Source organism: Ahaetulla prasina, chromosome 12 (assembly GCF_028640845.1).
Source record: "Ahaetulla prasina isolate Xishuangbanna chromosome 12, ASM2864084v1, whole genome shotgun sequence".
Lineage (NCBI taxonomy): Eukaryota > Metazoa > Chordata > Lepidosauria > Squamata > Colubridae > Ahaetulla > Ahaetulla prasina.
The window spans coordinates 14183070-14206068 of NC_080550.1; the positions used below are offsets into that span (position 1 = coordinate 14183070).

General features: G+C 43.2%; 1 protein-coding gene across 2 annotated transcripts; it reads left to right on the forward strand.

Annotated features, from left to right (window-relative positions):
• The first annotated feature begins 2612 nt into the window (after window positions 1-2612).
• TK2 (thymidine kinase 2) lies at window positions 2613-22706 on the forward strand. 2 transcript variants are annotated; one of them, XM_058154877.1, is made up of 10 exons: window positions 2613-2904; window positions 5291-5328; window positions 6660-6734; window positions 8462-8515; window positions 9390-9479; window positions 10757-10830; window positions 16145-16233; window positions 17184-17263; window positions 18113-18193; window positions 19172-22706. In XM_058154877.1, the coding sequence occupies exons 5-10, from the start codon at window positions 9396-9398 to the stop codon at window positions 19268-19270; spliced, it is 507 nt and encodes a 168-aa protein (XP_058010860.1). In that variant the 5' UTR covers window positions 2613-2904; window positions 5291-5328; window positions 6660-6734; window positions 8462-8515; window positions 9390-9395; the 3' UTR covers window positions 19271-22706. The 2 variants fall into 2 exon arrangements, with proteins under 2 accessions (XP_058010860.1, XP_058010859.1); XM_058154876.1 differs by having other exon boundaries at window positions 2617-2900.
• The last annotated feature ends 293 nt before the right edge of the window (window positions 22707-22999 follow it).

Below are 22999 nucleotides of genomic sequence, written 5' to 3' on the forward strand. Positions count from 1 at the left end.
TATTCTATTCTATTCTAATGGACTGCTTGGCAGGCTTCGCGCTGTGTAGACCCACTTTGGAGTGTTTTGATCATCGCTGTAGTTTTAATTAGTCCTGGAGGGGACTCGGGGACCAGTGTAGTGACTGCAAAGTGGCATTCTCCTACAATTGCCGGTAGGATCCACTGCAGGCATATAATTTGACTTGCAACAGTTCACTTAGTGACAGTTCAAAGTTAAAACGGCACTGGGAAAAAAGTGACTTGTGACCAATTTTCACACTTACGACCGTTGCAGCATCCCTCGGGGTCACATGATTTACATTTGGACTCTTGGCAGTTGGTTCATATCTGTGACGGTTGCAGTGTCCGAGGGGTCATGTGATCACTTTTTGCAAGCTTCTGACAAGCAAAGTCAACCGGGAAGCCAAATTCACTTAACAATCGTGTTGATTATTTAACAATTGCAGGGATTCACTTAACAAATGTGGCAAGAAAAGTCGTAAAAATGGGGCAAAACTCACTTAACAGATTTCTCACATAGGAACATAAATTTTGCATTCAATGATGGTCGTAAACAGAGGACCACCTGTAATAGTTCGGCCATTGCTTTGTATGTGAATTACAGCTTCTGAACTCCACATACAGTGTGTTGCAACAGTCAACATTATGGCAATACGGGTGTGAGTTCCTGTCTACAACGTTTCCTTGTCCAGTGAATAGAATAGAACAGAACAGAACAGAACAGAATAGAATTGGAAGGGATGTTGTAGATCATCTAGCTCAAGCAGGAGACCCTACCATTTCTGACAGGTGGCTGTCCAGTCTCCCCTTGAAAGCTCCAGTAATTCTGATTCTTCATTCTCTGCATTGCAGAGGCCATGGTTAACAAACCCATCGTGCTAAGCTGTATACGACTAACCTGATTTTAGAACTTTTGTGAATCACATTATTGTTTATTATTTCATCGACAACTTGGTTTGCTTTCACACTTTCATTTTAATCCCTTCCAAATCAACCCCTTTGAGGAAGGCTGGGTTGAAAGAAAGCAGCTAGCCCTCAAGTCATCACTGAGAACCCTTGCCTTGCTACCTTCCCACAATCCACTTAAACCAGGGGTGAAATCCAGCAGGTTCTGACAGTTTCTAGACTCTAGAGAACTGGTAGCGGAAATTTTGAGCAGTTCGGAGAACCGGCAAATACCATCTCTGGCTGGCCCCAGAGTGGGGTGGGAATGGGGATTTTGCAGTATCCTTCCCCTGGAGAGGGGTGGGAATGGAGATTTTGCAGTATCCTTCCCCTAGGAGTGGGGAGGGAATGGGGATTTTGCAGTATCCTTCCTCTAGGAGTGAGGAGGGAATGGGGATTTTGCAGTATCCTTCCCCTGGAGTGGGGTGGGAATGGGGATTTTGCAGTATCCTGACCCTGGAGTGGGGAGGGAATGGAGATTTTGCAATATCCTTTCCCTGCCACACCCACCAAGCCACACCACACCCAAACCACGGCCACAGAACCGGTAGTAAAAAAAATTTGGATTTCACCACTGACCTAAACTCTCTTACTGTATTGTGTTGTAGGGAGGGTGCACTGAAGGAGCTTATAGCTGATGGGCCTCTGTGGCTCAGACTGCTAATGCAGTCTGTTATTAACAGCAGGTGCCTGCAATTACTGCAGGTTCTAGTCCCACCAGGCCCAAGGTTGACTCAGCCTCCCATCCTTTATAAGGTAGGTAAAATGAAGACCCAGATTGCTGGGGGCAATAAGTTGACTTTGTATATAATATACAAATAGAATGAAGACTATTGCTAACATAGTGTAAGCCGCCCTGAGTCTTCGGAGAAGGGCGGGATATAAATGCAAATTTAAAAAAAAAACCAATCTCATTGTACATGGCTTGCACACTGACAATCAAGAATTAGAATTGAATTACCAGATTCACTTTTTTTCCCTCCCTGGGCTTCAGAGGTGGGTTTCAGCAGGTTCTGACCAGTTCTGGAGAACCGGTAGCGGAAATTTTGAATAGTTTGGAGAACTGGTAGTAAAAATTCTGACTGGCCCCGCCCCCGTCTATTCTCTGCCTCCCAAGTCATTATTATTATTATTATTTATTTATTTATTTGTCACAACAGTATATATAAGCATAAGCATGAAATGACTATACGATATATAAGCATAAATATAACCATAAGTATGTAATAGTCCCAGCTATTTGGGGGGAATTGGGGATTTTGCAATATCCTTCCCCTGGAGTAGGGTAGGAATGGAGAGTTTAGAGTATCCTTCCCCTGCCACGCCCACCAAGCCATGCCACACCCACCAAGTCACACCCACAGGAACCGGTAGTAAATTTTGAAACCCACCACTGCTGGGCTTCTATAATACCCAGAATCATTGCATGTTCAAGCGGGTTGATCTCGCCCACGCTTAGCCTATGGTGCGAATGCTAGATGCAAAGCTTCAAACTGAATCTTTGCAGCTGATCAAACGGAAATTTTTTTTTTTAGCTTGCAACCCTTTCTGGTCCACCAGGCCACAAGGCTGGAACTACAACTCCCAGCACCCTCTTGCCCAATCTGGGGTAGCTACGGCCGGCTGACGCGGATCGCAGCTGCGCGTCTTTCCTCCCCCCCGTTGCAAAGCGCAGCTGCTGGACTTGCAGCGGAAGGAAGCAGCAACTCATCGGCCCGGGCAGCTGCTCTTTGCTTGCCTTTGCAACGCGGCCGGCCTCCGGTTCCTGCTGGACATGGGCGATGTGGCGGATGCAATCGCTCCGCCACCGGCTCTGGCTGCCTGGCTTGCAGCTCTGGGCGGCTGGACCTCTGTCGGCTTCCTGCCGCTGCAAAGCCGGCTTCTCGGAGCTTCGTAGCCCCGCGCCGCCGAGGGATCAACGCTCCATGGCCGGGTCTTCCCAGCACGCCTCTTGTAGGTCCGGCTTGGCTTGGCTCCTTCCCGGGATGGGATGTGGGGCGCAGCAGGGCTGGCCAGGTTTCTGGGCTGCCTGCTCATCGGAAGGTGCAAAGGGTTCCCAGGGTTGCTCCGAGATTCGCCCTCGGTTTTGTTGAAAACGTGGCTTGGGAAAAAAATGCTCAAACCCCGTGGAAATAGAAGCGTGAATTGCCTGGGTTTTATTTAATTCATTAAATGAACGAATAATGTTTCAGGACCCCTTGAATTGGAAAGCTGAAATTTCTTTTAACTGTTGTCCAAGAAGAGCCTGGGGGTATTTCTTTACTGTTTCTGCTTTTTTCTTTTTGGGGTATGTGTGTGTGTTTGTATAACTTGTATAACTTGACTTTGTTGAGTCTTATGTTATGAAATCGGGCCTGTGAAATAAGAGTTGAATGGCAGACAATGATGCCAACATCTGACAAAATCCATAACCTTGAGCTGAGTCTAATCTAAACTATGTCTAGTTTAATGAAAAGAAGGACTAGGGGAGACATGATAGCAGTGTTCCAATATCTCAGGGGCTGCCACAAAGAAGAGGGAGTCGGGCTGTTCTCCAAAGCACCTGAGGGTAGAACAAGAAGCAATGGGTGGAAACTAATCAAGGAGAGAAGCAATTTAGAACCAAGGAGAAATTTCCTGACAGTGAGAATTTATTTATTTATTTATTTATAATTACATTTCTATACCGCACCATCTCCCGAAGGACTCAGGGCGGTGTGCAGCCAATATTAAAATACACATACCACAATAATATAAATATAATAAATAAACACTATTTAAAAACAATTAAAAACACATATTTAGTGGCCGAATCACTAAAACGGTCAAAGACCGATTAAAACCCATTAAAATTTCGCTAAAATACATTCTTAGGCTAATCCCGCTCGGTGAAATAATAAAGTCTTAAGTTCACGTTTGAAGGCCCGGAGGTCGGGGAGTTGGCGCAACCCCGGAGGTAACTCGTTCCATAGGGCTGGTGCCGCCACAGAGAAGGCCCTCCCCCTGGGGGCCGCCAACCTACATTGTTTGGTCGACGGCACCCTGAAGAGGCCCGCTCTGTGGGAGCGCACAGGTCGTTGGGAGGCAATTGGTGGCAGAAGGTGGTCTCGCAAATACCCCGGTCCTAAACCACTGATTAAGAACAATTAATCAGTGGAACAACTTGCCTGCAGAAGTTGTGAATGCTCCAACACTGGAAATTTTTAAGAAAATGTTGGATAGCCATTTATCTGAAATGGTGTAGGGTTTCCTGCCTGGGCAGGGGGTTGGACTAGAAGACCTCCAAGGTCCCTTCCAACTCTGTTATTATTATTAATCTGTGATCTTAGCTTTTCTTGTTTCCTGGTTAAATATGTCAGTTGGTCCTAGAAGGCCTTGCTTTGATGCAAGAGACTCCTGGTCCTGTTACACAGTCTTTCCCTTTCCCACATCCTTCCTCTACCTCTTGTGCCTTAATCTGGTGTGGTGAGGATGAGTGTTTTGCAGGTGTGTTTGTGGCACCTGCCTTCACACTACCCCTGTCCTGTCTTCTTTATCCAGCAACGGTAAAGATGTTTGACTGTTTCTTTCGCACGTTGTGCTAAAACAATCTTTTAATGCTAGCTTGCATTGGGTGAAGTTTCACATATTTACCGACCGAGCCATCTCGTGGCTTAGTGTGACGTGTAAAACTTGCGAGGAACAAATTAAGTGACCTTGATGGCACGTCTTGCAGTTGCATTCCGCCATGAGTGGTAATGTTGATTAGGATTCTAGCAAGGCTATTCAACCTCCTATCCTTTGATCATCATCATCTTTTAAATAATTGATATTAAAAGATTTCACAAAGGTTTAAAAAAAATCTATTGAAAAATAGAAGAAGAAATAGCAAACAGGGTAAAAGGAAAACAGAAGAATAGCAAGAAAAAAAGATATTTTAAGCAAAGATCTTTGCAGCAGTTGCAAACATAATGATTACCATTCCCTCCCCTCCCATATTGCATGTCATAGTTCCTTTCTTCCCGTAGACAAATCATTCTAATCAATACATCCAGAAATCACCAGTTCATTTTCATCCATAAGCAGCAAAAAGTCCATAAGTGGTTTCCAGGTTTTTTTTTAAAATAAAAGTTATTGTAATTTTCTCCTTAAACAAGTTCTTCAGTGTCTAGATTCAACTTTAGACTGTCAAAATTAATTTAAACAAGTTAATTTAGCCATTTCTGCTATCTTCACAACCCATTCCTCCATGATTGCTGTTTCTATAGTCTTCCATATTTGTGCATAAAATAGCCTTAGTACTATATTGCCCTTTCCTTTGTAGCACTACTAATATTCCAACACCAATTACTCTTCCAACTGAATGCCTTTGTTTTCTTTTAAAGATAAGCACCTGGCAAACGGAGAAGGAAGGAAGACAGTTGTAAGTATGAACCTCCCACATAATGAGACAGAAATGAAAACAATCACTACACATTTCTATATGCAGACTTGCAAATCTTTTTGTTGGATAACATAAAGGGGAATAAAAACAATATATTGTATAGTATGTATATTAAAAAGACTTGGGGCATACACTCTGCAGATGGGAAGAATATGTGAAGTCCTTTTATTGAAACCCTAATTGAAGTGACTGGAAACCGATAGTTCATCCTCGCTCACTTGATTGATAACATGATTGCATGGACTTTGTGCCACCCTTTTTATTTGATTTATGATATATCAGCTTTTTTGAATTTATACAGACTGGGAGAACTTTTTGTTCTCCACAAAAAGGGGAGAACAAAGCTTTATTGAAATATTGTAGGCCATCTTTTTTAAAATATATTTTTATATAGAGATCCCTAATTGGATATCGGTAGTAGAAATGCTCACACGTCCCAATCTTCTCAAAACAGGAGGGGCTGTTAGATATAAAGAATTATTAAATGTGAAAGGGGAACTGAAATCAAGGCACAAATTAAAGGAAGAAGGAATTGAATTAGAATGGTGGATATATCTACAAATGCAGTCTACATTTATGAAGGACAAAAAAGAAACGGGCATAAACATGCCTGGCGGGTGGTTCAGAGAACCGGTAGCAAAAATCCCTGCCCCCCCCCCATGCTCAGCTGAGCCACGCGATCATCAAAGGTGTTTTTTTTTAACTTTTAAAAGCATTTTGTCTTTGGCCAAAAAATGCTTTTAAAAGTTAAAAAAAAGCCTCTGATGATCGTGCGGCTCAGCTGGGATCGTCAGAGCCCTTTAAAAGCATTTTTTCTACAACCTCTTCCATCGAAGAGGTTGTAAAAATGCTTTTAAAAGGCTCTGACAATCCCAGCTGAGTTGCCTGATCATCAGAGCCTTTTAAAAGCATTTTTTTACAACCTCTTCGGCTGAAGAGGTTGTAGAGAAAATGCTTTTAAAAGTAAAAAAAAAAAAGTTGGCCACGCCCACCCAGTCACATTACCTTCCCACACCAAGCCACGCCCACAGAACCGGTAGTAAGACATTTTACATTTCACCTCTCGTTTAAGGGTATATATAACGATACCTATAAAATGGCTTAAACTATGGAACACGATTATGCGGTGATTTGGGGAGGGTTTTTAACTTATGCAGAGAGAAAACAAAGCCCTCTTGATTTTTTCAAATCGAACGAGTTCTAACTTTCTGCTGAATTTGAGCATCGCTATTGAGCTTTGATCACCTGCTGCCATTTCGTCACGCTCCAGCCTTAATCAGGATTTCGTTCTTTCTTTCTCTTTTCATCAGATCTGCATCGAGGGGAACATTGCTAGTGGGAAAACAACCTGCCTGGATTATTTTGCTAAAAACACTGGCATTGAGGTGATCCAGCATTGTGGCTTCTTGAGTTCCTTCATATTCTAAGAGTGCTTCGTGTGGTTAAAAACCAATAGGATCAGGATTGTGGGTCACATGTTTAGTGAAATTCCTGCCCTATGAATTTTTTTTTCCCACCACAGTTCCTTTGAATGTCATATCTTGGTGAGAGTTTCAGAAATGCTGTTTTTTCCCCTCGTCTGAAACTATTTTATTTGACTCACTTTCAATGCTTCTGGGCAGATTACAAAAACGTAATAAAATAAATTCATTTGTAAAACTCAATTCCACAAAATACATAGCACCCGAAAAGCCTTGGTGAAAACAGCCAGAACTTTATAAACTATAATGAAGTGGGTGGGCTGCTATAATTTAAATGGCGTTTTGCTCATTAATACATACCTGTCTTTGAAAAAAGCAGACTCAGTGGCTAACTGCTAACTGGTAGACCGAACCTGGTTTAAACCCATCACTGTATGCCAATTTCAGACGCTGCCTATTGCTGCATCGCTTCTGAAACTGACAAATATCAACTTGGATAAGCCATAGAAAGTCCTTGTGTTAATCGTTGCCTTCGACAGGACCTGGGTTTAGCTCATAGAATCATCCGTTGTAATGTCCTTCCCGCCAATGACTACTTCAGTTTCAACTACAATAACACAAGAGCTACTAACAGATTTAAACTTAATGTCAACCGCAGATTGCAGAAAACATGATTTCTGTAACAGAATTATCTATGCTTGGAATGCATTACCTGACTGTGGTCTCTTCCCATAACCCCAAAAGCTTTACTCAAAATCTATCCACTGTTGACCTCATCACATTTCTAAGAGGACTCTAAGGGGCATGCATAAGAGCACAAATGTGCCTACCATTCCTGTCCTATTGTTTCTTCTCATATATATATATATGCTTATACTACCTTGTTTCTCCTCATATGTTTATATATTATATATATATATATATATATATATATATATATATATATATATATATATATATATATATATATGCTTATACTACCTTGTTTCTCCTCATATATATGTTTATATATTATATAATCTTTTGTGTTATGCTTGTGTATATTGTTATGACAAAATTAAATAAATAAATAAATAAAATAAATAATCTACAAGATAACGGTGGGAGGATTGAGAAGGCTGGCTGGATGGTCAGAAAGCGAAATTAAAGAAGGTGTGGCAAAAATAAAAAATTGTTTCTTTTTTTAATTGAATAAATAAATCAAGACAAAACTCCCTTAAAAACAAAACAAAGCTAATGAAACAGTGAAAAGATCACAAATCGGTGGTTCTCAACCTTGTCTTCAACACACACACACCTACCTTTAAATACCTTTTGTGGCCATCGACTTAAAGCAAAATTTAAATAACATTTCTTCAAGCCGTCATGGGCCCTCTGGGATGACATCGCAGCCCCCCCACCCCGGGGCCTCAACCTGTGGTTGAGAACCACTACTATATATATTTTATTGGTTAGAGGTTTCACATAGTGGCGAAAGAGCATAAGAGAATCGTAAGAGATTCTTTCCAAGGGCAAAATTGGTCTTTGGTAAAGGAGTCAGTCATATAGAAAAAGCTCACATACTTTGCATACTTTCGGTACCAGCTGCTAATCTTCCACATTTCTTGGGTGGTTTCTTTAGTGCAGCTTGAGAGAAGTAAACTGAAATTTTCTGTATTTGCGCTGATTATTTTTTAAAACTTTCAACCCAGGTGTTGACCGAACCCGTATCTAAATGGAGGAATGTCCGTGGCCACAACCCTCTGGTAAGTTGCTAGAATGAAACTCCAGGACTTATTTTCTGCATTCATTGTTTTAACTGCTTGAAAGCCCTTGAACTATAGTGAGAAAGTAAAACCGAACTACCCTTATCTAACACCAGAAAATATACTAATTCTTTAAGTTCAAGCACTATTATTGAGTAGATTTCCCCCCCCCCCAAAAGGTGGCTAATATGATTCGCCAAAATACGATATTCCAAGACAGCATATACTATACTTCCTCTTTGTAATTTGGTAATAATTTTTAAGCCTTTTTTTAAAAAAAAAATAAGTTGGTCTCCGTTTTCAGTGCTGCTTCTTTTGCAACCAAAATACATTCAGGCCCAAAGGAAGATAAAAGTCACAAATTTTCCTTGGTGGCCAGTCTCCATTGAGAACTGAATATGCTTAGTAAGTCCTTCCCATTGGGGAGAAGAAATTAAATAAATATTAGATGATTTGGAACCATATGTGGTCATTTACCTAATATTGCAACATTTCCCTTCCCTTCCCTTCCCTTCCCTTCCCTTCCCTTCCCTTCCCTTCCCTTCCCTTCCCTTCCCTTCCCTCTCTCCCCTTCCCTTCCCTTCCCTTCCCTTCTCTCTCTCCTCTCCTCTCCTCTCCTCTCCTCTCCTCTCCTCTCCTCTCCTCTCCTCTCCTCTCCTCTCCTCTCCTCTCCCTCTTCCCCTTCCCCTTCCCCTTCCCCTACCTTCCCTTCTTTCTCCTCTCCTCCCTTCCCTTCCTCTCCCTCTCCATTCCACTCCACTTCATGCTTCTTCCACTCCACTCCACTCCTCTTCCACTCCACTCCATACTTCTTCCACTCCACTCCTCTTCCACTCCCTTGAATATCGTCGTATTGTTTTCTCCCCAATGGCAGGGCTTAATGTATCAGGACGCAACCCGGTGGGGGATGACATTACAGACTTATGTGCAGTTGACTATGTTGGACCACCATACAAAACCAATGGTATGTTTTACAAGGTAGTATCTAGAATCGTACAAGGTGGCTCAGGGGCTAAGACACTGAGCTTGTCAATCGAAAGGTCGGCAGTTCAGCGGTTTGAATCCCTAGTGCCACAGAACGGGGTGAGCTCCCATTACTTGTCCCAGCTTCTGCCAACCTAGCAGTTTGAAAGCATGTAAAAAAAAATGCGAGTAGAAAAATAGTCACCACCTTCGGTGGGAAGGGAACAGCATTCCGTGCGCCTTTGGCATTTAGCCATGCCGGCCACATGACCACGAAGACGTCTTCGGACAGCGCTGGCTCCTCGGCTTTGAAATGGAGATGAGCACCACCCCCTAGAGTCAGGAACGACTAGCATATATGTACAAGGGGAACCTTTACCCGTTACCTATCTAGAATCCTAATCTAGGTAGTCCTCAACTTATGACCATAACTGAGCCCAACATTTCTGCACCTACGTTTTCCATAGTTGTTAAGTTCATTTTGCCCCCCATTTTACAACCTTTCTTGTCACACTTGGTAAGTGAATCATTGCAGTTGTTAAGCAAGTCTTGACTTTCCCATTGACTTTGCTGATCAGAAGGTTGCAAAAGGAGATTGCGCAACCCTGGGACGTGGCAACTCTAATAAATACATGCCAGTTGCCAGATGACTGAATTTTGATCACTTGACCACAGGAATGCTATAACGGTCGTGAAAACCGGTCAAGGACTTTTATCAGTGTGGTGGTAACTTTGGACAGTCAGTAAATGAATGGCTACAAGTTGAAGACTACCTGTGTTAAGAGCCAGTGTGCCATAATAGTTAAGATTCTGGAAAGGCAATAGGGAGACCCTGGTTCAAATCCAGTCTCTGCCATGGAGTCTAAATCAGGGGCAAAGCTGGCTGAGGAATTCTGGGAGTTGAAGTCCACAAGTCTTAAAGTTGCCAAGGTTGGAGACCCCTGGTCTAAATGGGTAATTTTGGATCCATCGCCTTCGCTTCAGCCTACTTCCTTGGCTTGTCAACGTGGGGAAAATGGGAAGAGAGAGAATTATAGTTTTTGAGTTCTTGGACGAAAGTTATTGAAATCGAATAAGGTTGCTGGTTTCATAAAGGCCTTGCTGAAGTTAAATAAAACTTCAGGGGAATAAATAAAGAGAATAAATCCCTTTTCCTCAAGGAATCTATAGTCCAGGGGTAACTGCAGAACAGCTAATCTCCCCCTCCCCTTGAATAACCAACAGACCGTCTATCTATCCATCCATCCTTCTAAATGGTTTTTGACGTTTAATTTGCAGATTTCTCCCATAAGAATGATGGAGAGGTCAATTCACAGCGCAAAGTACATTTTTGTGGAGAACCTATATCGCAGGTACGGTACGGAGCCTGCTTTTAAGAGAGAGGCTTCATATTTTATTCATTCTGAAATAGCCCAGGAACAGAGCCAAATCACCATCAAATTGTCAGTTGCACATCGACTGACTAAGGCACGCTGGCTGCTGCTTATTCGTCTTGCAGCATGTTTTCGATTGGTCTTGCCATTATTTCTGCACTCTGAATAAACATGACGGCCAAACTAGATTTCCGTTCTGAAATACGGGAGGGAAAGGAGAAGCTATTTGTTAATCCACAAGGTGGCATCTCGGCTACAGCGTCTCTTGAGCAAAGGTGCAGACGCGATGCTACGAAAATACCTTTTGGTTCTCCTTCATCCGAATTGCTGAAGTAATTACTGTATCTGTCTGATTGCTCTTTGTGTATGACTTTAAAGAAATTACATTACTGCCCTTTTTGCACATGCATATTTGGATACATATTACCGTGTTTCCCCAAAAATAAGACTCTGTCTTATATTATTTTGAACCCCAAAATAAGCACTTGACCTTATTTTTGGGGAGATCTTACTATTTTGGGGCATAGAAGGGGATCCTCTTGCCATCTTATCTGATTGTCAGCTCTGTTTCCCTAACCCTAACCAGAAGAAATGGTGGGGAATGGCTGTGCACACGTTTAAATATTTTCGGGGAGGGCTTATTTTTGGGGGAGGGTTTATTTTCGGGGAAGGGCTTATTATCCGGGGAGGTCTTATTTTTGGGGAAACAGAGTAAAAGCTTTGATAATGTTGGATTGGGTGGAAGCTCTACACTAGTGTTTGTTGTAACTCAGGCCCAAGTAGGTAGTAGAAAACTCAGTCAGTGAAAAAACAAACAAATTTTATTCGAACAGCTGAGAATTTCTTCATTCCCAGCGTAGTTCAACTAAATTAAAGCAAATTCCTCCCAACACAAATTCCTCAGTTCTATCGCAAACCTTGGTCCAATTAGGCAAACTGCCAAAGGCCATTCTTGGCAAATGTTCAGAAGTCACAGATACAAAAATAAATGCAAGATGTAGAAGAAGCAGAAGATGAAGCTACCAACATTGTTTTCCGGCAAAGCCCAAACACCGTTGCTGGTCTTTTAAGCCTTATGGGAGGGACCAATCAGCTCTTGGACCTACTCCTGAATTGTCCTCTTTGCTTGAGCTGCTCTTGCCTTCTGGCAGCTCTTCTCATGTGTGCATTAGGAACAGGCTCCTCCTGTTCCTCTGCCTCACTACTATCAGTCTCTGGAGGCTCTGGAGTCCGCACCTCACTCCCCGATGGCCGTGGCCCCACCTCAGCCACATCGCTGTCCGACTCTGTTGCCAGCTTCGCAGGCTGCTGGCGGACTAAAACAGTCACTTATCACTTAAACCTGGACTATAATAAGCAAGCCATGAGCTATACGCTCAGGTTAGCTATGGAGGAGAAGGCTAGTGAAAGCACATGACTTACCTCCATGTGCTCTCCTTCGTACAATCCTTGGTTATGTGTGGTAACCAGGCAACACCGAACTGATTCATGCGAATGTTGAAATTGTTCCAGTGAATGATTGCTGAAAACAGATCAGATATATTACATTAAAATATTTTGGCTCAATTGTCATTGAGCTAGAAATATTGTGATGTGGCGGCCTAGTGGTGAAGACACTCACCTCCCACTCGGAAGATTGAGAGTTCTCTCAAGCAGCAGATGTGTCTTTCCTAAGGTGGAAAGAAAACAAAATCTGCTGTGAACTCCATATAGACGTCAGGAAGGGCATCTGGCCAGTAAACGCTCAGCTCCATTCTGTCACCCCAATTCTACCCCAAACTATGGGATTACAGGATCATAAAAATGGAGTGGTTGAGGTAGAAATATACAGAAGTGAAGGGAAATATATTCTCTGATTCTCAAAGATAAGTAAAATTGGGCAGTCCTTCAACCTGGCTGAAGACAACTGGAAAATACAGAATTGTTGGCAGGACTGAGAAGTTTCGAACATACCCAGAAGAAGGAAGTGGGGAATTGCTTCTGTACTTTTGTGAAATAAAAGATAAGAATGTACCTGTATGAAGGCATCAGGAGTTGAGCTTGACTTAAGGGAGACAATAGCTCTCTCATGGAGCTGGTAGAACATAGCAGATGTTGGCTGATCTGAAAAAAACCTGAGTAAGGTTGCGCCTGCTTGGTCTCTGGAGAAGAGAATTCCAGAGTGGTCGGCTAGGCTGGGAAACAACAACAACAATAACAACAACAACAAAAGAATCCTAGGACAAAGGAAACTTTAAGCAAAGTCAGGAGGAAGCCAGCAGGAGATTGCAAATGGCAGCTGTGTGACCATTAGATACTGTGATTGTGCAGGATTCACCTAACAATGGCAGTTGGGACTGCCCCAGCTTTTGTCACAAGGTGATGCAAGCACGAGACATCACACTTTATGATCACACTGCACAGTTCTGGAGTTGCTGGTCCCTGTTAACATCTTTAAATGAGGACCACCTATAAGGCACCCACAAAGCCATAGAGCGGCTGACATTTTGACAATCAGATATGAGATCTTGGTGATTACTTTTAGAGGAAGATTGGGCCAGTGTGTCAGCGAATCCAAAAAGAGAACTCCTGGGGTATTGTACTTCCCAAAGTAAGACTTTATTGAATACACCACATTGGCACAGACAAAGCGAAACCAGCTCTGGATTTCCATAAAGCCCACATAGTTAAACTTGCTTATTCCTTTGGGCATCCCCTCAGTTCATTGCATTGTCCAATTCCATCCACTTCTTTTGTTACAGTATGAGAGAGGCCCAGATCGCTCAAACACCGTTGCTGGTCTTTTAAGCCTTATGGGAGGGACCAATCAGCTCTTGGACCTACTCCTGAATTGTCCTCTTTGCTTGAGCTGCTCTTGCCTTCTGGCAGCTCTTCTCATGTGCATTAGGAACAGGCTCCTCCTGTTCCTCTGCCTCACTACTATCAGTCTCTGGAGGCTCTGGAGTCCGCACCTCACTCCCCGATGGCCGTGGCCCCACCTCAGCCACATCGCTGTCCGACTCTGTTGCCAGCTTCGCAGGCTGCTGGCGGACTAAAACAGTCACTTATCACTTAAACCTGGACTATAATAAGCAAGCCATGAGCTATACGCTCAGGTTAGCTATGGAGGAGAAGGCTAGTGAAAGCACATGACTTACCTCCATGTGCTCTCCTTCGTACAATCCTTGGTTATGTGTGGTAACCAGGCAACACCGAACTGATTCATGCGAATGTTGAAATTGTTCCAGTGAATGATTGCTGAAAACAGATCAGATATATTACATTAAAATATTTTGGCTCAATTGTCATTGAGCTAGAAATATTGTGATGTGGCGGCCTAGTGGTGAAGACACTCACCTCCCACTCGGAAGATTGAGAGTTCTCTCAAGCAGCAGATGTGTCTTTCCTAAGGTGGAAAGAAAACAAAATCTGCTGTGAACTCCATATAGACGTCAGGAAGGGCATCTGGCCAGTAAATGCTCAGCTCCATTCTGTCACCCCAATTCTACCCCAAACTATGGGATTACAGGGTCATAAAAATGGAGTGGTTGAGGTAGAAATATACAGAAGTGAAGGGAAATATATTCTCTGATTCTCAAAGATAAGTAAAATTGGGCAGTCCTTCAACCTGGCTGAAGACAACTGGAAAATACAGAATTGTTGGCAGGACTGAGAAGTTTCGAACATACCCAGAAGAAGGAAGTGGGGAATTGCTTCTGTACTTTTGTGAAATAAAAGATAAGAATGTACCTGTATGAAGGCATCAGGAGTTGAGCTTGACTTAAGGGAGACAATAGCTCTCTCATGGAGCTGGTAGAACATAGCAGATGTTGGCTGATCTGAAAAAAACCTGAGTAAGGTTGCGCCTGCTTGGTCTCTGGAGAAGAGAATTCCAGAGTGGTCAGCTAGGCTGGGAAACAACAACAACAATAACAACAACAACAAAAGAATCCTAGGACAAAGGAAACTTTAAGCAAAGTCAGGAGGAAGCCAGCAGGAGATTGCAAATGGCAGCTGTGTGACCATTAGATACTGTGATTGTGCAGGATTCACCTAACAATGGCAGTTGGGACTGCCCCAGCTTTTGTCACAAGGTGATGCAAGCACGAGACATCACACTTTATGATCACACTGCACAGTTCTGGAGTTGCTGGTCCCTGTTAACATCTTTAAATGAGGACCACCTATAAGGCACCCACAAAGCCATAGAGCGGCTGACATTTTGACAATCAGATATGAGATCTTGGTGATTACTTTTAGAGGAAGATTGGGCCAGTGTGTCAGCGAATCCAAAAAGAGAACTCCTGGGGTATTGTACTTCCCAAAAGTAAGACTTTATTGAATACACCACATTGGCACAGACAAAGCGAAACCAGCTCTGGATTTCCCGCACGAAAGCCCACATAGTTAAACTTGCTTATTCCCTTTGGGCATCCCCCTCAGTTCATTGCATTGTCCAATTCCATCCACTTCTTTTGTTACAGTATGAGAGAGGCCCAGATCGTTCAAACACCTGCGTGGTGTGACTTTGGGGGTGGCAGCAGGGTCCCGCGATCTGCAGGCAAAGTCTTGGCATTCCTTTCCCACCCCGACATTCCAACCCCCCCCCCAATTGTTGTCAAGCTGAGAGCGAAGAAGCAACTAGGTGAAAGAGCAAATCACTCTTGAGACAGTGTACCTCAGGGGTGTCTAACTCAATTTCATTGAGGGCCGCATCAGGGTTGTGTTTGACCTTGGGAGATGGGTGGGTGTGGCCAGCTTAACGTCACTCGTGTCGTGGGGGGGGCACCTGCGGCCCAAGTACTCAGCCAGCAAAAATGGGCTCCTGAATTCTGTTTTCGGCTGTGACGGCAGCCCTCTGCCAGCAAAAATGGAGCTCGGTGGGGGGGCCACACGTGGCCCTCGCGAACTGTTTTTGGCCATGAGGGCCTCCTGCAGCTCTCTGCCAGCAAAAAAAGACACCCCCCCCAGCTCTGTTTTTGCTAGCAGAGAGCTACAGGAGGCCATCGTGGCCGAAAATGGAGCTTGCGAGAGCCGCATACGACCCACCCGAGCTCCGTTTTCACTGGCATAATTCACCGCGGGCCAGACCTTCGCGGTTTCCAGGGCGGCTCCGCAGGCCAGATCTAAGCACCCTCAGGCCTTGAGTTTGACGCTCCTGGTGTACATTATTTTGTGGTGATGATGATGAAGAGAAAGATTAGCACTTGACGGTTGATAGTACGAAGGTGAATGACTGAACTGTTGATCCTGTTGTTCATTTGAGTTCCAACACTGAGTGCCTCCTCAGATCATTCTCCTATATTTGTTGCAGTGGGAAAATGCCAGAAGTAGATTATGTCATCCTGACTGAATGGTTTGACTGGATCCTCAAGAATATGAACGTGTCAGTTGATCTGATAGGTAAACACCTCTTGATGCTTCCGGGGCGTTGAGGTTTCGTGGCTAGCGATCATTAGGGATAACTTTGGTAATTTGAGTCTTAACATGATACCAATCAGATAGTCTATATTTCAATGTGCCTAATTCTTTAATCACTGTGAATTTAAGGGAGTTGAACTTCAACATATACAGTATGAGGTGAATTAGGTGAGGGAGATCATCTGTCAAAACTTTGCTGTTTCTTTTTTCTAATAAACGTTTGTGTTTGCCCATTTGTGTGTGTAGAATAGACTAACTCTTTAGCTCTAAATTATTTTTTTTTCTTTGGATAGATTAAAATCAAGAATATGTTCATCTTTAGTCTATGTTGGCATTAAAAGGCTTCAGTAGTTTCTGCATTGCATACTTAATAGGCGATTACATGAATGTATTGTACTTTTGAAACTTGAAATATTTATCATTTTGGGATTATTTTTTCCTGAAAAGCAAACAGATTCCTATAGCTATAATTTCCCTCTGAGCTTTGTATTCAATTTTATTTATGGCCAAAAAGCCCCAATGCAAGATACAAATATAATCTAAATTCGGCATTGAGTAAAGCACTTTAACAAGTAAAATATTTAATACACGTTACATCATAGACTTAAAACCCCAATTCATTGATTTGTTACTAAAATCCATGGTTTTATAACCATAGTTCAAAAAAACAAATATCTGGCTGTTGCCAGTGAGATCTGAGCTTTCAAAAACTGGATGGCCCTTCAAGAAAATTCAATTTATTCTAGTACGCCAAGCATTTTGAATGGGAAATGCTCGGTTTCAAATGGGTAGCTGTGGTTACGACTGCTGTTAACCATTTTGGAATTCTTTTAGGGCCGAATCAACTCTGCTTCTGAGTTAAAATACCTTCTGAAATGATTGAAACAGCCGTTGCATCCTTAACAGCTTAAAACTATAATGGTTTGATGCAGTTTACCTACAGACCTCTCCTGGCATGTGTTACCAGAGACTCAAGCGGAGGTGCAGGGAAGAGGAAAAGGTGATTCCCATGGTAAGGAGAAGACCTTTCCATTTTTTGGAACTGTTGTGACCCAGGCCCCAGTAGGTAGTAGGAAACTCAGTCAGTGTAAATTTCTTTTGAGAGACAAATTTTTTAAACTTAAACAATATAGGTAGGTACGCTGTTATTAACTTGATTAGGGTACTCCTAAACTGGCCTTTGCTAAAAACGTCCTCAATCTGATTGAGGTACATTCGCTGAGATCGACCCCTTCCCACTCTCCCATCCACACTCATCTTGTATACTTGTTTGGTCTATCTCCTTTCATTTATCCTCTCTATATGTCCAAACCATCTCAACATATCTTTCTCAATCCTCGACACTACATCTTCTTTCACACCCACAACGTTGGCTCACTCAACTCGTGCATGAATCGCGCGCGCCTCCCCAGCACTGCGTATACCGCAGCCCGCCTGCGCCGTGTCTCCCGTCGCCCAAATGACCGACACCCCCACTTCTTCTAATGCCACTTCTTCAAAATAAAGTTGCCCAGGCTGAAAACTGACTTCTGAGTATGGGCCACCAAGTTTCAATCACACTGTAGGTGCGTGCCCGCACGTGGCATTTTGTGGAAGAGCCACACTCAAGGGGCCAAAGAGCCGCATGTGGCTCGCGAGCCGCGGTTTGCCGACCACTGTCCTAGAGAAACAAGATTTAGGTTCACTACCCAGCCCCCTTCCCAAATCTGGTGGTCCTGTTGCAATGTATATCAGATATTTGGCTCTAATTTCAACTATCCTATCTTTTGCTTCTACAGAACTCAAATCATGTATCAGTATTTTTTGTATCTGTTTAAAAAAAAACCCTGATCATCCTTCTTTTTCCTCTTCCTCTGGACAGGAATATTTAGAAGCTATTCATCAGCTTTATGAAGACTGGCTCATTAAACAAACATTGTTCAAAGTCCCTTCTCCGGTGCTTGTAAGTATATCTTGTTTTGAAAGATAGTTTGGCCAAAACAGGAAAAAGGTATCCGAATTAGAGCATAACTTTTATTATGTTTCGTAAAAAAAAAATCTCTTGTGCTTTTGGTCCCTTCATGTCTCAATATTAACTATCTTCAAAGGCTTCTTCGACTTATTATAAACGTTCCACAAGTGGGGAAGACATTGTGACAGACATCAACTTGGCTTTTGGCAACTTGGTTCCTTGTAGGAAATACGGTTAGACAGAAGTGTAAAATTGACATGTGCACACATATCAGGGGTGAAATCCAGCAGGTTCTGACAGGTTCTGGAGAACCGGTAACGGAAATTTTGAGCGGTTCGAAGAACCAGCAAATACCATCTCTGGCTGGTCCCAGAGTGGGGTGGGAATGGAGGTTTTGCAATATCCTTCCCCCAGGAGTGGAGAAGGAATGGGGATTTTGCAGCATCCTTCCTCTGCCACGCCCACCAAGTCACGCCCACAGACCCGGTAGTAATTTTTTTTAAAATTTCACCACTGCAATAACTGCACTGCGTTGCAATTATTTATGCTTATATAATAATACTGCAAAAATATTATTAATTGAGGAGGTCACATAGGATGGATGTTTAACAACTTACAATATAAGCTATAATTGGTTGCATTATGCTGAAACCAAGCAACGTGTTTAAGCCAATAGTCCTGATAGAATAGACCACTGTGTGAACGAGTTGTCTGTTAGTGCAGGTAAAGCCTGTTGCTTGAAGGAAAGGGAACACATTTGCATGCCATCGAAACAAAGCATGCCAAGAATACTTCCGCCAAACGAGCCAGGGTTTTGTAAGCCAAGGACAATTTAGCCACAAGCTCATGAACGTTGGCTTGTTTAACACCACAATCTCAATTCCAGACTGGGGTACTGTCTCATCGGTAGATGTTTTTTTTTTCTTCAAAAATGTGCTTCAGCATTTGACCATTTTGAGTCTTTTTAAGGTGATGCAAGCTGACGATGACCTGCAGGAAATGATGGAGAAATACGAAGAGAATCAGGACCAAATCTTAATGCTGGACAACACCCAACGGCGTCTGTAGAATTAGGTGTCTTTAACTATGGACAAGACTCTGTTGCCCAAAAGAACAAGTACACAGGTGGTGTAGCCTAAGCAGAGAGAGCAAGAGCTGTAGATTTGGTTCCTTCAAGCAGCTTGAATTAGTGGGCTTGGAAACTCGAAGGCGTTCTGAGCAGCTTTGCAGAATGATCCAAGGGCTTGGAATTACGGAATTGCTGAGAAGGTCCACCATTTCCATGCAGGACGAGCAACCCAGAGCCAGATTGGATTCTGCACTTTTCTCTGCCTCCCACCTTCAGCCTTTTTATTGTTTTGGGACTGTACCTTTGAAAAGTAAATGCATACATATAAGATGCGGCTAATTCTTCTCTTTTGCAGCAGCCCTTCTCCTTTTTTCTTACGCTGCTAGGGAGACCTGAGAGACTCTCAAAGGATGGAAAAATATGAATTTATTTTATTTATTTTTTATTTTATTAAATTTTTATACCGCCCTTCTCCCAAAGGACTCAGGGCGGTGTACAGCCAAAATAAAACACAATATATATACAATTAAAACCAAAATTTAAAATAGAGCATATTACAAAAAGGCCGATATTTAAAATTTATAAATTTAAAAACCCCACAACAATAAAAAACCCAGTTTAAAATATTAAAAACCATTATGCCAGTCCAGCTTGAATAAATAAGTGTGTTTTTAGCTCACGGCGAAAGGTCCGAAGATCAGGCACTTGGCGTAGGCCAGGGGGAAGTTCATTCCAGAGCGTCGATGCTCCAACAGAGAAGGCCCTACTCCTGGGGGCCACCAGCCGACACTGTTTGGCGGACGGCACCCTGAGGAGACCTTCTCTGTGAGAGCGTACGGGTCGGTGGGAGGCATAAGGTAACAGCAGGTGGTCTCGTAAGTACCCGGGTCCTAAGCCATGGAGTGCTTTAAAGGTGGTGACCAAAATCTTGAAGCGCACCCGAAAGACCACAGGAAGCCAGTGCAGACTACGCAGCAGTGGTGTTACATGGGAGCCACGAGCGGCTCCCGTTACTACTCGCGCAGCCGCATTCTGGATTAACTGTAGCCTCCGGGTGCACCTCAAGGGCAGCCCCATGTAGAGAGCATTGCAATAATCCAACCGAGACGTGACCAGAGCGTGAGTGACCGTGCATAAGGCATCCCGGTCAAGGAAGGGATGCAACTGGCGGACCAAGCGAACTTGGTAAAAGGCCCTCCTGGAGACAGCCGCCAGATATTCATCAAAGGACAGCCGTCCATCCAGGAGGACGCCCAAGTTGCGCACCACCTCCTTTGGGGCCACTAACTCGCCCCCAACAGTCAGCTGCGGGTGCAGCTGACTGTACCGGGGTGCCGGCATCCACAGCCACTCCGTCTTGGAGGGATTGAGCCTGAGTCCGTTTCTCCCCATCCAGACCCGTACGACTTCCAGGCACCGGGACAGCACTTCGATAGCTTCATTGGGGTGGTCCGGGGTGGAAAAGTATAGCTGAATGTCGTCAGCGTACAGATGATAACTCACCCCAAAACCACTGATGACCTCGCCCAGCGGCTTCGTATAGATGTTGAACAGGGTAGGCGAGAGAATCGACCCCTGAGGCACCCCACAAGTGAGGCGCCTCGCGGCAATGAAATGCGTAGCTATGACTTAATTCCTTCTGCTGCCAACAGATGCTGCTGTTTGGAGTGAGCAAATATACAGCTCAAATGCAGTCACATTTAAATCGTATTCCCCCCCCCCAAAAAAAAAATTAATGGAAGGGGACAAAGAAAACAACCAGCCAGGCTTATTACTAGTACATACTTATTGCACTTGTGTTAATATTTTAAGTATACTAAAAAGTGTATACAAGATGGAAGCAGCCCCCAATCTTTCCGGCTCCGCGGACTGGCAGTCTTGGTGGTTGGCTGGCGGCATAGTGTTGGCGGGTTCGGGGCGGGGGAGGAATAATTTTGTGCACACAAGCTAATCCCGCACATGCGCAAAGGGAGCTTTGTGTGCCCATCCTCTATTTGCCCCCCAATGGGCTGCAGCACAATACCTGTCCATGACACTGCCCCAATCCCTGGGGCTTAGGGATCACTGCAGTACGGAATACTCGAGTTATTTTCCATCCATGAATACATAAATTGTATAAATTATATGAAATGGGTAAAGTCCAGCAAACGGAGATGGACTGTATTTTGTTGACACCCAAAGCTGGGTGGTTGTCAGAATTCATTCCAAGGGCCCACTTGGGATATCACCCCCACCCACTCTTGAGCAACAGGCAAGGTGTTGTGACCTAGGCCCAAGTAGTTATTACCGGACACAATCAGTCCTAAACAAACATATTTTATTAGAATGTCTGAGAATTACTTCATTCTCAGCTTAGTCCAAATTAAGTCCAAAACAAAGTCCTTCAGAAAAAGTCCTTCGGCCTTATCACAAACCTTTGTCTTCTTTGGCACCCTGCCAAAGGCTTTTCTTGGCAAGAACCCCACAAAGTTCAGAAACGGGAGACAAGCAACAATTGCATTGTTGCTTTCCTACAAAGAACCCAAGATCCGTTGCTCCTCTTTTAAGCTTTATGGGAGGGGCCAATAGTCTCCTGGCCTTACTCCAGAGTCGTCCTTTTTGCTTTAGCTGCCCTTGCCTTCTGTGTGCACTAGGAACAGGCTCCTCCTGTTCCTCTGTCTCTGGAGGCTCCGGAGTCTGCTCATCACTCCCAGATGGCCCTGGCCCCATCTCTGCCTCTGACGCAGAGCCCTCGTCCGGGCGTTCCCCTGACTCCAGGACTGGCCCTTCGTCCTCCCCAGCCTCCTTTTTAACTATTTTACTTTTCCCTGCAAGTCAGTTCATTTAGAATTATTTCTTTTATAGAGTTTTGTATTTGATATTAAGAGTCGGGTTCAAGGAACACTCATGTCGGACCAGTGATTTTATGTGAGAGTATATAGTTAAATGATGGAGCACAGGCGTAACTTTTTGATGTCTTTTACTGTTAACCTAGTTTGGCTTAAAATGTCCTTAACTAAGATGGAAAGTTTTGGGTCTGAAATAGAATGTGGGTTGGAAGGTACGTTTGCACTGAGAAGGTAATTTTGCTCAACTTCTTACAAAAAAAGTATACAAATGGTTATATTAAATGAATGTAGAATTTTCTATTCGGCATGTTTTAGAAACTTGGTTACAGTTTGCCAGATGTGATTCCAAGGTATTTATCATTCCTTCATTAAAAATGCATCAAAAATGTGTTATTGTCTCACATTCTTAATCCAAATAAAGAGAACTGTCAACCTGTTCATTCTCCCCGAGATACAGAATTCTAAGATGGAAGAGTTGGTTAACATCTTTTATTTAAATTGTAATGTTATCGGTAGAAAATTAACTGCGATTCAGCTATTCTTTAATTGAGCCGCACAGTGATGTAAAGGAAAATATAAGCATACATTAAAAATATTTAATATATTACGTTATTGTCAAGTGATTTATGTCGAGATACAATGGGAACACTGCAATTTTATCGGTTTTCCCACCTAACGTTAAATACGGGGATCATAAAATCTTTTCAGTCTCCATAATTGGTTATGAGTTTGAAAGCGATTTTGAAACAACTTTTTAAAGATTCACAAATGATTTTGTATAGTTCTTTTTCAGGGCTGGATAGGAAAAAAAATGCAATTGGCAATGGATTCTTCACAAAAGCCTACAGAAAGATTTTGATATTGTATGTTCAGTCCAAATACAGAAACAGAAAACTATGG

Excerpts from the sequence above, each read along its gene's own strand:
- TK2 (XM_058154876.1), top strand. The coding sequence starts at position 2,729 with ATGTGGCGGATGCAATCGCTCCGCCACCGGCTCTGGCTGCCTGGCTTG. Across the intron at positions 6,735-8,461 it reads CTAAAAACACTGGCATTGAG|GTGTTGACCGAACCCGTATC; the intron begins GTGATCCAGCAT and ends CTTTCAACCCAG. Across the intron at positions 8,516-9,389 it reads TCCGTGGCCACAACCCTCTG|GGCTTAATGTATCAGGACGC; the intron begins GTAAGTTGCTAG and ends CCCCAATGGCAG.